Here is a 13,818-nt window from a genome sequence, read left to right as displayed (position 1 = left end):
AGTCAGTCTCTATTTACGCCTATAGTGAAAGGAAGTAGCACATTTTAGGATTGTTACATGGACTAATGCAAGCATTACTGTTCTGTAAACTTACACATGGTGAAATATCAAAAGTGACACAAAGCAATTGCTCTAATTTTATAGCATATGTGAGTTTCAAAAAATAGTTAACTGTCCTATATCGGCCATCTTTTGGTAGCATATCCATGGAAACAAATAATCCTCTAAAAAGATAAGAATGAAACCCCCCCTCTCTGATTCTATTCACATTACCAAGAATTCAGAGTGCAGAAAGTCTAAATAGTAATTAATAGCCCTTCACAGATTAGACTTGTTAAAAGATCCCTATTGATACGCTTTATTAGAATCTACTAAAAACATACACACTAGGGCTAGACAGCTTGGGTGGGGTATCCGGACGTAGTAGGAAAACCGCAACGCTCCAGTGACAAGACAGACAAAAAACAAAAAAACTCACACACATAAAGGGGAGAGCAACAGCTCTTAGCTCAGATAGAGAGGTGAGAACCATGATAGACTCAAGGTGTCTACTATAGAGACACTGAGAATATAGTGCTGTCCACTCAATGGCTCGGATAATTTCTATTACTAAGGCCTCATGTCCACGGGCAAAAGAAGAATTAAAATCCGCAGCAGATTTTAACTCTTCTCCTGCCTGCGAATCCGCATCCCATAGGGATGCATTGACCACCCGCGGGTAGATAAAAAATACCCGCGGATGGTCAATAAAAGTGATTTAAAAAAAATGGAGCATGAAAAAATCTGGACCATGCTCCATTTTCGTGTGGGTCTCCCGCGGGCTTCTATTGAAGTCTATGGAAGCCGCCCAGATCCGCGGGAGACCAAAATCGGAATTTACTCACCCGCTCCGGATCTTCCCTTCGCCGCGGCTTCATCTTCTCTCCGTCGCGGCCGGATCTCTTTTCTTCGGGCTGGCGCATGCGCGGGGAACGCAACCGACGTGCCCTGCGCATCCGCCGGGCCGAAGAAAGAAGATCCGGCCGCGACGGAGAGAAGATGAAGCCGCGGCGAAATGAAGATCCGGAGCGGGTGAGAGGTGAGTTAATTCTTATTTTTATGCCTCATGTCCGCGGGGCAGGAGGGACCCGCTACGGATTCTACATGGAGAATCCGTAGCGGGCCTGATTTTCCCCGTGGACATGAGGCCTAATGCTGCCAACTTGTTGCAGCTCCTCTAGCTCATAGTGTTGACTGCTAACTCTGCCAACTAATTGTGTTGCTCCTCTAGCTCTACGTGTTTCACCACCAATATGGCGGATCTTCAGGAGATACAGGAGCCTAGATGAGACTGACAGACTGAATTAGATATCAATCGAATGTGTATTGTAAATTTAGAGGAAAAGCTGTGTGTAAGAGAATACAGAACTAGTAACGCATAAATGCCATCACCCTCCTATATAGTATCCCTCCCGTAGCGTGCCAGATTGCACAGATGTGTTCCCCGATAGGTGACCCAAAGCAACATGGGGCTAAGGGGTATTAGTAGCTTTGTAGCTTTAACAAATGCCTCAGGACGGTCCCTAATGGACTGCACAACTGCCATTGATGCCACTAGCAAGTGTCAGTCCTGCCTCTTTGTTAAAGATATAGAGCACCCCACCCCACCCCTTTCTTGCTGGAGAAGAAAAATAAAAAAACAGCACCTCTGGTCTTGATGGTAGGTCAATTTACAATACATATTTGATACTTAATTCAGCCTGTCAGCCTCATCTAGGCTCCCGTATCTCCTGAAGATCCGCCATATTGGCGGTGAAACGCGTAGGGATAGAGGAGCAACACAATTAGTTGGCAGAGTTAGCAATCGACACTATGAGCTAGAGGAGCTGCAACAAGTTGGCAGTGTTAGTAATTGAAATGATCCGAACCACTGAGTGGACAGTACTATATTCTCGGTGTCTTCATAGTAGACACCTTGAGTCTATCAGGGTTCTCCCCTCTCTATCTAAGCTGAGAGCTGTCGCTCTCCCCTTTATGTGTGTCTGAGTTTTTTTTTGTTTTTTGTCTGTCTTGTTGCTGGAGCATTGCGGCTTCCCTTATGTTTGGATACCCCACCCCAGCTATCTAGCCCTACTGTGTATGTAGATTTTAATAAAGAGTATCAATAGTGATCTTTTAACAAGTCTAATCTGTAAAGGGCCATTCACATTACCAGATCCGCCTTTTGTAACAGGAGCACATTTTACATGGCTGTGATGCACACATGTAATCCTTTATACCCTAAATAACTTCATTATGATACTACAGTTTGTCACCAGTAATTGTCTCTGCAGCTCCACCCTTTTATGTGTTCTTATAGTAGGTTAAAATGTAGCAGATTTGTTGCAAAGATGTAATTGTCCCATACATCTGAATAAGGTGCAGAACTGATTTTCAGTTGCAATACATCTACATCTGTGAACATACCGTAAAACTAGCTGTACACTGTACATCGCTGGCCAATAGCTATCGCCCCCAACCCTTCCATGCAAGTGTACTCTGCCAAGCGGCGTTCCCAATGGTAAAAGAGGCGGAAGCCAGTGCCACGAGCTTATCTCCTTAGAGAACAAAAGGATTGAGCATTTTCAAAAAAACAACTGCCCTATTCTTCTCTCCCTCCAAAATATTTGTTATTCCCCCCCCCCCCCCCCCCCCCCCCCATACACATCAGGTGTACAGTTGATCCCACTGAATTGACAATTTTGGTTACAATTTAAAGGGATCATCCAGTGAGTAAAGTAAATATATAAATAATTTTATTAGATTTTTTTAACTTCGGTTAATTTTCTAAAATCAATCTTGCCTGTACTCTTCCACTTAGTCCCCTCTGTGCACTGCTGCTGATCCCTAATGCCTACTAAGGACTCCCTGTATTCGACAATGGCTCTGTCACCTGACAATTGATGTCAGCTAAGGGAAGGAATGGCGGACATTGAATGCCAACGCCTGGTCCCTTTGTTTCTCAAGAGATAAGTTACCACCAAAGCTCTCTGGTTGGGGCTTAACTTCCTTAAACACACACATATTGAGCCACACATTCCCATGTATGGGGGAGCCGGTGGAAATGATTGTTCAACAGCTGTTGAAGGTGTATGGGCAGCTTTAAGGTGGCCACGTACATTAGACAGAAGTAGGTTGATCGTTGAACTAAACATCTCATGAATAATGGCCTGACAGATGCAGTCATACACATTTTGACATGCTGATAGTTTGTTGTTCGGTCTAGTAATATATGCTTAATTACACCCAGTGATGGACAAATGATCTTTCTGAGAATATTCTTAAAGGCCAAAAGCTCTATCGGATGACCGTTTCTAACGTCACTGACGTCTTTCCAGATAATTATGGTGTGCCAGTGGTCTACAACTAACATTCGTCGTTAAAGGTCCCCCACTGAATGATCATTTTGGTACAAACTGTCCATTTTCATCACCTTTCCTCAGTGAATCGACACCTATTAGCCTTAAATATGTTTATCTGCACTTTGAACAGTCTTCCACGTGGAAACATAAGTCATAGTTCTTGAGAGATCACATAACACTGCATGCAGAATAGATACACGCTGGGAAGGCTTTTCGTTCTAGAATATTTCAAACACAATCCTATTAGATAAATTCTACTGTCAGCAGATATTTAGAGGTCCTGTTATCCCTCCTGATGACCTGTTTTAGTAAAGGCTTACACTCTGCATAGAATAACATTTCTGCAGTATCTTGTATTGGCGCTGCATTGTGCCCATCCCGGTTTGCTTCTGGAGTGTATGAATAAATTGAGGTTCAAGAGGGATGTCGTTTCTCCTTAAGGAGAGCGCCTAAAAAGTGTGTGGAGACACCAAGGGAGTGAGTGGGTCAGAAGGAGGGCACCCAGAAAGGGCATGAAAAGACACCTGAAAAGTGAGTGCGGGGACTTATAAGGCCATGCATGCTCCTCTGGGTAATTTATGCAAATAAGGAAGATGGAACAATATCTCTGCAGTGCCACCTATTGGATAGCAGGATTTCTTCAAATCAATTTCAGACCCTTTATACAGGAAAAGAATTTACCAGCAGCACTCAATCAAAGCCGTATCCAGCGAGGGAAGCATTTATGCAAAAGCCACAATAAATGGATCCTGAACCATGATACACTTATCACATCCAATAAAGAAGTAGTGACAGCATCAATGTTGTAGATTTAAACAGAAGTTTATTTCATTCCATCCAGGCTACTTTATTAGATGAGACCCTTTATACAGGTCTTTAGAACAACTATTCCCAATCATTGATTTGAAGGAATGTTGCCATCCAATAGATGGTGCTGCAGAGGTATTATTCCATCTTCCTCATATGCATGAATAAATTGACAACTGGATGATAGAACTTCCCTTGTACATGAGAGATGTCCTTACACAGTCTGACACAGTCCAATTCTGCTGTCCGTATCAGACTGTGTAGAGACACAACCAATTGACAAGCAGGTTGGTAAAGTCAACTTGTCGCTTTATTCAAAAATTCCTAGGAGGAACCACAGAACTTTGTATTCTGCTGTTCACCTGAGGCTCCTTTTTACATGGAGCGATAAATTGTTTGAGCGATCAAGCTATGACCGTTCGCTCATGCGGTAAATCGTTCAAGTCATTCACACCAGTGAATAACTAAATGATTGCTGTTCACACGCTATGACATGCGGACAGATATTTTTATGCCTGCATAAAATGAAGACGAATGAGAAGTGAAGAAATTCTCGTTAATCGTTCACTGTAGACACGGCCAACAATTGAACGACAATCCTCAAACTCGCACATCAGTTTGGCTGTTTTATGCAGCAGATATCCCTGTGCAACTGCCACTTCCCTGCTTGGATACTGCAGTCAGTAGACACTGGGGCATGCAGGTGGTTAGACAGAGGAAGGGGGCTCCCTCTGTTGCTTCATCACTGCTTGAAGGCCAAAATGCAGAGTGCAAATGGGGTGTTATAGCAGCCAGGGGCCCCACAAAGCTTTGCTAGCATCTACCAAAACCGCATAGAAGCAATCAAACAATTCATTTGCATTGTGAAGTTCCCTGTATGGCATCTTCAGAACTACAAACTGCTTCTATAATAAAGTTAACACATTATTTGAATCCCAATCCCCACCCTCCAAAAAAGGTTAATAATTTATATATACTCCAAACTTTTGGAATGGGGTGACTTAAAAACTCCTGCAAATAGGAAGATGGAACAATGGCTCTACAGCGCCGCCTATTGTAAGGCCAAGAGAAGAGAAAGGTGTGGAGCGGCTTCTACTGGCACTGTATAGGGGAATTAATCTTCCTTGTGGAAAGCGGGATAAGATGCTGTCTGTCCACTATTACCAACCGTGTGGAGCAGGGCATAGTAATTGGACTGTAGAAAAATATTGAACGTGGACATTAAAGGCACAACACCTATAATCAATAGAGAGCATTCCAATGGGTAATTAACCCAGTTCTTCTTTATTAGATAATTAAAAACGGACAATAATAACACATTGTAAGGCAGCATTCCTGCAAGTCCATGTCAGAACTTTTAACATCCTCCTATTTGCAGATTTCTCAGAGGAGTATGGATGGCCTTATAAGCCTCCTCACATCTCCTAGGTGCTTTCCCTAAGGAGAAACAATATCCTTTCCAACCTATATTTATAGGCCTCTCACTAGCCAAGCCAGAAACCTGGTTATCTTTTCCTTCTGGAGACGACTCTGGCTTTGGCTCATAATTCTCAGTCAAGGCCTGTTAAAAGATCTGACATTGACTTGTAGGAATGCTGCCTTCCAACTTCTCATTTGCATATTTCCCAGAGGAGCATGGATGGCCTTATAAGTCTACTCACACCTCCTTGGTGCTCTCCCTAAGGAGAAGTGATACCCTTTCTGTAAAAACTCTTTATTCTATTATTCGGCAAAAGTAATAAAATATTTTTAAAAATGAGCTATACAATATTGATATTGCCATAATTGTACTGACTGATGGAATAAAGGTAACGTCATTTATGCTGCATGATGAACAGGGCAAAACTAATATGACCTAAAACTAAAAATTGTGTGTGTGTTTTTTTTACATAGCCTTAGAAACGGTTGTATAAAATGTAATTAGTAAGGCCCAATATCCACGGGCGGATCAGATTCTGAATGTGGGAACCCTGCAGCGGAATTCGACCCTGCCCACGGCCGAGTACACTGCTTACCTGGCGGGTCATCTATTTTGGTGTGTGTGTGTGTGAGAGCGAGCGCCAGTCGGTGCACCGCCACACATGCGCAGTGGAGTTGTTTGTTTTTTTTAAACTCCCTACTTTCCGGCGGAATCCGCTTTCCGGCCACGGATCAGACGGCTTCCATTGACTTCAATGGAAGCTGTCCGTGTGGGAACCACACTAAAATGGAACATGCTGCGATTTGTTTTCCGAACCAAAAGGTCCGCAAAACAAATCCACATGCTTTAATTCAGCTGCGGACGCCCATGCATCCCTATGGGTGGCTTGAACTGCGGATCGTTACCTGTGCGGATTCCGCGATTCATTTCTGCCTGTGGACATTGGGCCTAAGTTATTTGTACCCTGCAATGTTGCCATTGACAAATAAAATTCCTTCTGCATAAAACCACGTGCGGTGTCTCTAATGCAAAATAGTCCTGAAGAGACTTAAAGTAGTCATAGCCTATATATGGGGAAGGTTTGGTATTAGTCAGGGCTCTAGTGATTTGATTAAATACTTTTTTCCAAATGGTAGATCCAGAGGCAACACCTGGGTGTCCCTAGTTTTAACTCTGGCCCTTTTACTGCGGGGACCCCCCATTATCCTATAAATATTCTCAGTTAAAAGGCAGCTGACCTACTTTTCAGGGTTTTCATAATGCGGTAACGGAGGATATATACTGGGACATAATGAAAGAAAAGCAGATCAGGCCAAGAATCAGGACAGCAGCAACATGAGTAAGCGTAGTCAAATATAGAGCCACGGTCAGGAAAGCTAGGTGGTTTGGGTACAGATCAAATACAAGGTGGGCAGACAAACACACTTCTTGCAGCTTCTCATAGTATAGACTGATTGCTTAGGCATCTGCTTATGGGTGAAGAAATGCTAAACCGACCAGGACCGGTCAGGATTGGTTGGGAAGTGGAAAGCTGGGTGCACGCACTGACCCTGTTGGAACCATCAAACTGGCAGAAGATGTTTGCCACAGACCACCGAAGGGATAGGGCACTAGATCCGCCCAATGGGGTCCCCAAGCTCCTCCTGCCATCAGCCATAACATGATGTGATATGCAGGTTTTGTTCATTTTTTTTTTTTTGCCGTTTCTGAAGCCAAAATCAGGAGTGGATTCAAAAAGTGCTTCTACTTTATACTCTTTATACTCTTTATGGCTTAAAAAGTAGCATGAGAAAGCCTGATGAATTCCTGCGCATGTGACGGCACCCTTAACTCATTTTTAAATCGACATGCACAAGGTCTTAATAGCATTTCTTGCATCATTTCATATATGAGTTCTATGAAGCGCTGAACTGCTTTAAAGTAGATCTGTCACCTGAATATGCCTCCCTTGTGTAATGGCGGTATATAACAGGGACAGGTCCATTCTCATGTTGGCCCGAATGGCACAAAATACATTATGCCGTTTGGCTAATTAACGTTATCAAAGAATACAGCAAATAGATAGTAGCCAGTCAATTTTTGCTTAGAGGCACATTCTTTTTGGGGTGTTTAAGCAAATATGAGAGCACCCTGTACTAGTCTGTGATTTTCCATAGGACAGTATTTTCAGTTGACAGATGCACTTCAATCTCATTTTTACTGAAGAGCCACTCCAGCTAAAATCCATTTTTCCACCCTTGCCCGCGCATTGGATTGCTTGTCACATTCTGGAGGTTTCCACTGTGTTATTGCAGCCACATCCACGCAGTGCAGCCACCTGTCTGATGCTCATCAGGCACCATCCTGATGGTGAGATTTTTTTCACTTTTAACTTTCAAATCCATCCCGTGAAGCATTAACTAGATGCTATACCAATTCTGACTGCTGAGTGCACAGTTTAATTATCATTACCTTATATAGTCACCTAAATAATCATAGAATCCTGAAACTGTCATCGGGTCCAACCCCTTGCTCAATGCAGGATCACTAAATCATCCCAGTCAGATGTCTATCTGGCCCTTAGCGCAGTGGATGACCCTGCATACCTGTCGTCTTCTCTGTACTGTGGATGGTTCCCATGACTCGCTATCGTATGTACGCAGTACAGATTTTTATGTTTTAACTCCTGCTTTTTCCATAGAAACCATGGGTCAGGCAGCTTCCATTGACTTCATTGACTTGTGGGAACCACAGGAAAATGGAGCATGCTGCGTTTTGGGTTTTTTTCTTTTTTGCATCTGTGAGCAGAAATGAGAATTGGTTTCCACTCGTGTGCATGAAGAATCATTTTTCCATAGCAAGCTATTACCTCACATGATCTAGACTCTATGCTTCTCTTAATACATCCCAGAATTGTGTTTGCCTTTTTGGCTGCTGCATCACATTGTTGACTCATGTTCAGTCTATGATCTATTAGTATACCCAAGTCTGTTTCACATGTGCTGCTGCTTAGCCCAATCCCTCCCATTCTGTATGTGCTTTCTTCATTTTTCTTGCCCAGAAGTAGGACTTTGCATTTCTCTGTTAAATACCATTCTGTTAATCACCGCCCACTGTTCAAGCTTGCCTAGATCTTTTTGAATCCAATTTCTAACTTCTCGAGTGTTGGCTAGTGTTTTTTTTTAGAGAAAACTGATACAAAATGGAAATTTAAAAGTTCAGCCTTCTCCACATCATTTTTATCAATTCACCATTTTCATCCTGTAAACATCCTACAGCATCCTTTGACTTTTTTTCTTCTGTTTTTGACTTACCCCCCAAATCCTTTTTTTATTGATTTTTGGCTTTTCTTGCAAGCCACAAGTCCTTACCAGCTTTAGCCATCCAGTTTTTATAGACTTGTTCAAATGAGAAATTGTCAGGTCTAAATGGACCCTAAACTGTGAGAGGAGCTGTCTGATCGTCATCAGTAACTTTGACAGGAATGTCTGTGCCCCCCTTTAGGTAGTTTCTGTATTGGGGTCTGTATAATAGCATAACAGACTGAGAAACTGAATGTCTACCGAGTCTGTGAACTCTGGTGGGCCAGTTAAATAGTGAACCTCTTTAAGAGGTTTTATTCTGTCAATTAGGAGTAGATAGTGCTGTAAATGATTTTGCCTACTACTTTCCACATACATCTCCTTGTGAAAAACATCCTGAATACATCATTTAGGTTCTTGATTGCTATTGATTTTTATAGAAATGCAAATGCACTTCACTCCAAATTGTAGCACTGCATAAAGAATACAATGGTGCTAAATGTTCCATTACGACTTGCTATGTTGTCCTCCCAAAGCACAGTGTTTTAATATTTATGCTAAGCATGTGTGCATATTAATTAAAAATTAATAGATAGAGCGGACTCTATCTACATCTTTAGCCTCCTATACTGTTACAACTAAATATCAAGGCAACAGAATAAAGCTGGCTCCTTTGCCCCGAGGATACATGAACATTGCATTTTGGATCCGTTCTGGACCATTCTTCAAGTTCTCAAACGCCAAACCTTCCCAATTGCTCAAGATTGATATCTCCTGTGAAGGACTTACATAAGGCTGCAGAATGCTTACGGACGGTTTTCACACGGGTGACAAAATCGCAAGATTTTCTCGTGATGCGACAATGCTGCAAATCGCATGTATGTGAACCCCATGCTTTCCTATGGGTTCTTTCACATTAGCCATGTTTTGTAGTCTGCTACATTGCAAGAAAAAAAAAATGCGGGTTGCTAAATATTGCCGCGATTTGCGATGTTTTGTGGCCCATGTTTCCCTATGGAGCTTTCCTTCCTATCGCAACGCACGAAAATGCGTTTTCTTGTGCGGTGCGATGCAACTTTTACAGTAGGAAGTCCTCGTGTTTGTCCCTTAAATAAGCCCTAGCTACATTAAAAAAACAATGCATCACCTGACAGCCGCTGTCGGGTCTGCCGCACTTCTTCTTGCAGGTCCCCGGCACTTGTTTGAAGTCGTTTGTCAGCGCTTCCTGGATTGGAGGTGCAAAAACCCCTCCTCTGCGAAGCACTGGCTCTGAGTGGCTGAGCTGCGGTGCTTCCTGAAGGCAGGGTTTTTCAAATTCTTGACCATGAATCATTGACTGAAGACCAGCGGCGGGGACCAGCAGAGATGATGTGCAGTGGAGCGGACAACGGCTGTTATGTGATGTATTTGGGTTTTTTTCTTTTCTTTTTTTATGCGGCTAGGGCTTATTTTTGGAGTAGGGCTTATATTTCAAGCCCCTTCCCCCCCCCCCCCCTCCCCCCCCAAAAATCCCAGGAAAATAGCATTATAAAGTCACGATATCGCCGCGAAAAAGATGCCTAAATCTTAAGATGTGAATGGGTGTTGCCATTAACACAGGACACTTCTTGGATGAAGGAAAGCCCAGCAGACACTTCAGGAATCATTTGCATATGCTGCTGGCGTGAATAAAAGTTGATTTTCTAAGGTATGCTTAGTGATGGGAAACGTAGGTAGGTTTACATTGTTGTCCTGCTACCTACTTGGTTGTGATAGCCATTTGAGAGGTCAAAAATAATGACCGATTTCCTTCAAGGAACAGCCTTAGTTGGGCGTCTTTCTTCTATCCCGCCCCAGACTCTCATCTAAATTGTACATGGATGCAGCCTCAAAGACACAAGACTTGCCTTACAACGAGCAGGGACCATTAACTCCTGAGAAATGAAAGGAGGGGAAGAGTTGGTGGCACTTGCAATCAAAATTATGGCAGAATAGTAGTTGACTATCTTGTTTTGCGCAAAAGACCATTGTAGTCCTCTACTACCTATAGCTCCTGTTGGAAGCTAGAGCCTGAACTTATTCCGGTGTTACCGAGAAACTGCTGCACATGACGGAAAAAAATATTCAATAGGAGGGTGAAGGGCTAAAACTTCTATTTTACCAGAGTTCCATTTAAATTGACATTTCTGAGAATGCGCCTGCGCAAGTTTTATAGTCGTATTTTGAAATTGGTCAATCTTTTTTTTTTTTACCTTTATTGAAAGACCATTTTATGGCGGCGATTAGAGATGAGCGAGCGTACTCGCTAAGGGAAACTACTCGAGCAAGTAGTGCCTTATGCGAGTACCTGCCCGCTCGTCTCAAAAGATTCGGGTGCCGGCGGGGAAAGCGGGGAGGGGAGGGGGGGGGGGGAGATCTCTCTCTCACTCTCTCCCCCCCCCCCCCCCTCTCACTCCCGCAACTCACCGCTCTCCCCCACCGGGCACCCGAATCTTTTGAGACGAGCGGGCAGGTACTCGTATAAGGCACTACTCGCTCGAGTAGTTTGCCTTAGCGAGTACGCTCGCTCATCTCTAGTGGTGATTTGTATTATCGTGTTACTTCTGTAGTTTTCGTAGGCAGAGTGCGTTCTGTTGATACCGTGCTGTTCATGTTTACTTTTGTAATTTTAGTTTGGTTGATATTTCTGATATTGTTTCCTAAAATGTAGTGAATTAAAGGGAATCTGTCACTACCTTTTTATGCTCTCCTTCTGAGGGCGGTATAAGGTAGTGACGGGCTCAGTGATTGGAGCGATATGTAATATATTCTGAAGTAGTTTGCCAGAAACTTACACTTTACCAGTACTGGCAGACAGAGGACTACAGTAAAGTAATCCTTCATATTCATGAACTACGGACTAACTTCACCCACTTCACCCTCCAGTCACTGATTGACAGCTCTCTCTATGCACAGTAATAGGCAGGCAGTCAGCTGTCAATCATTGGCTGTAGGATGGGGTGGGAGGGGCTAATCTGTCAATCAGTGGCTGTAGGAAGGGGTAGAAGGAGATATTCTGTAATTCATGAATATGGAGGATTACTTCCTTTGTGTGTCCATTACTGATAAATTGCAAGTTTCTAACAAACTTCTTCACAGATACATATAACAGACATATTGCTGCAGTCAGTGTGCCTGACACTACCTTGTGCTGCCATCAAGGGAGCACAGTATAAGGCCGAGCTCACACACCGCAAATATGCAATGACATGCGTATTTGCTGTTTGCTGCCAATACCCATACACTATCTTAGAAGAGGGAAAGGGGTGGATCAAACCCAATAATGTCAGAGGCTTGAATCCTAGATATGTGACCAGGACTCAAAAGCCTTGGGGAGGGTTATGAAAAATAGACAATGGAGGCACTACCAGCCAGATGAACCCACCAACAGTGGGCGGACTAGATATGCAAAAACAAACCCTTTATATCTTGGCACTACTCTTCAATAAAAGTACTAAGACAATAGGATGAAATATCCAATGTCTCTTGTATTGAATGCATTAAAAGCCAGCAGAAGATACACCCTCCAGGGTGAACTCCTTTATCAGTCAAGCTGGGTAGTACATCACTCTTGAGACTGCAAGGATATGGACCCAAAAGTGCTGAGGTGTGAGTGGCCCAATATAAATCAAGGGGCTATTGGCATTGCGTGTTGCACACGGGGAAAAGTGCACGTGCAATAACAATAAGCCGCGTGAGAGCGGCCTAAAGGTGGTGACAGGTTCCTTTTAAGTGCTGACTTGGAGGTGAGTATTTAGTCATGAGGGGCTGATGTAGGTTTGGCAGTAGGGGGGGTGCGACTACTTTTGTGAATTTCTTTGTTGCGCTGTCTTCAGAAAGCTTCTGGCATGTGGCATTGTTTCTTTTCAGTTTGGTGCTTCCACTTGTAGCATGAAAGCGGCTCAGCTGTGAAATGTCTCTGGACAGGGTTGCTTTTTGCTGATTAAATTAACCCTGCTGTGCCGTCTGGATTTCACCGCTTTCCGTGCAGAACTCCGTTTTTTTTTTATTCCTCCTTTTTTTCAGGCAACTGTTTCATTAAGAAAGTCTTCTTTTTGCCAATTAGGTCAAAGCCCTAAAATTTTAAGACCCAAACCTCACGGTTTAGAGCGAACTGATTCACAAACCATAGGTGAATTTCCCCGAAGAAACAAGGGTATGTATTTAGTTATCCACCATATCCTGTTTTCAACTGTTATATAACATCTGTATAGCAATGCCGAACTCTATAGTATATGGTACGAGCGAAGCACACTTATTACATGTGGCAAAGAGATGATGACGTTAAAATATAGATGTTTAATTGCCTAGAAATGTATGTATTTCCTGTTGCTTATGTAGCAATGTCTTATACAGTATAAGAAGATGAAGTAGACCGGGCAACAATCTAAAGTTTGCTACAGTTTGATAAGTCCTAGTAATGTGACCAATAATAAGCTTGTTGTTCAATCTAATTGACTTGATTTCCTTGTTATAATATAAATCTGTTGTTCTATTATTATTATTTTGTGGTTTTTAATATTGAGAAAACATTTTAATTTCATGGTCGTCTTAGGAATCAAATGGTGCCCCAGCCTATGACCTTGCACAAGCCATAGTAGTCATAACCAATGGTGTACATAGGGGGGGGAGTCAATGTGCAGTGTACCGACCCCTTCATGTTCAGTACTCCCAAGAGAGATAAGGGCTGGAGGCTGTGCATGAGTGTAGCTCCGTCCATTGGAGGTTATGAAACACTTGGCTGTCTTAATAACTCTCACACACCACAATGGAAGTAGCCATGCTTACGACTAGCCACATTGACTCCTCCTTTCCCGAGGACAAAACGAGGCGTGGTTGACCCCCCATGCGAAAGTTCCACTTCTGGGACTCCTGCTTATCAGATATCCATGGCATCTCAGTAGTCTTGGCC

General features: G+C 43.0%; 1 protein-coding gene across 4 annotated transcripts in view; it reads left to right on the top strand.

Moving 5' to 3' along the window:
* The window catches only part of GAB1 (GRB2 associated binding protein 1), a 96,767-nt gene that overhangs the window by 71,073 nt on the left and 11,876 nt on the right, over positions 1-13,818 (top strand). For 2 of the 4 annotated variants that reach the window (XM_066573699.1, XM_066573698.1), the window contains one exon: positions 12,973-13,062. The exons of the other annotated variants lie outside the window; for them this stretch is intronic. In XM_066573699.1, coding sequence (XP_066429796.1) covers positions 12,973-13,062 — 90 coding nt within the window. The remainder of the gene's footprint in view (positions 1-12,972; positions 13,063-13,818) is intronic. 4 annotated transcript variants of the gene reach the window in all.

Source organism: Eleutherodactylus coqui, chromosome 7 (assembly GCF_035609145.1).
Source record: "Eleutherodactylus coqui strain aEleCoq1 chromosome 7, aEleCoq1.hap1, whole genome shotgun sequence".
Classification (NCBI taxonomy): domain Eukaryota; kingdom Metazoa; phylum Chordata; class Amphibia; order Anura; family Eleutherodactylidae; genus Eleutherodactylus; species Eleutherodactylus coqui.
Note: the sequence above shows the minus strand (reverse complement) of the source record. Positions and strands in the feature narration are given on the sequence as shown.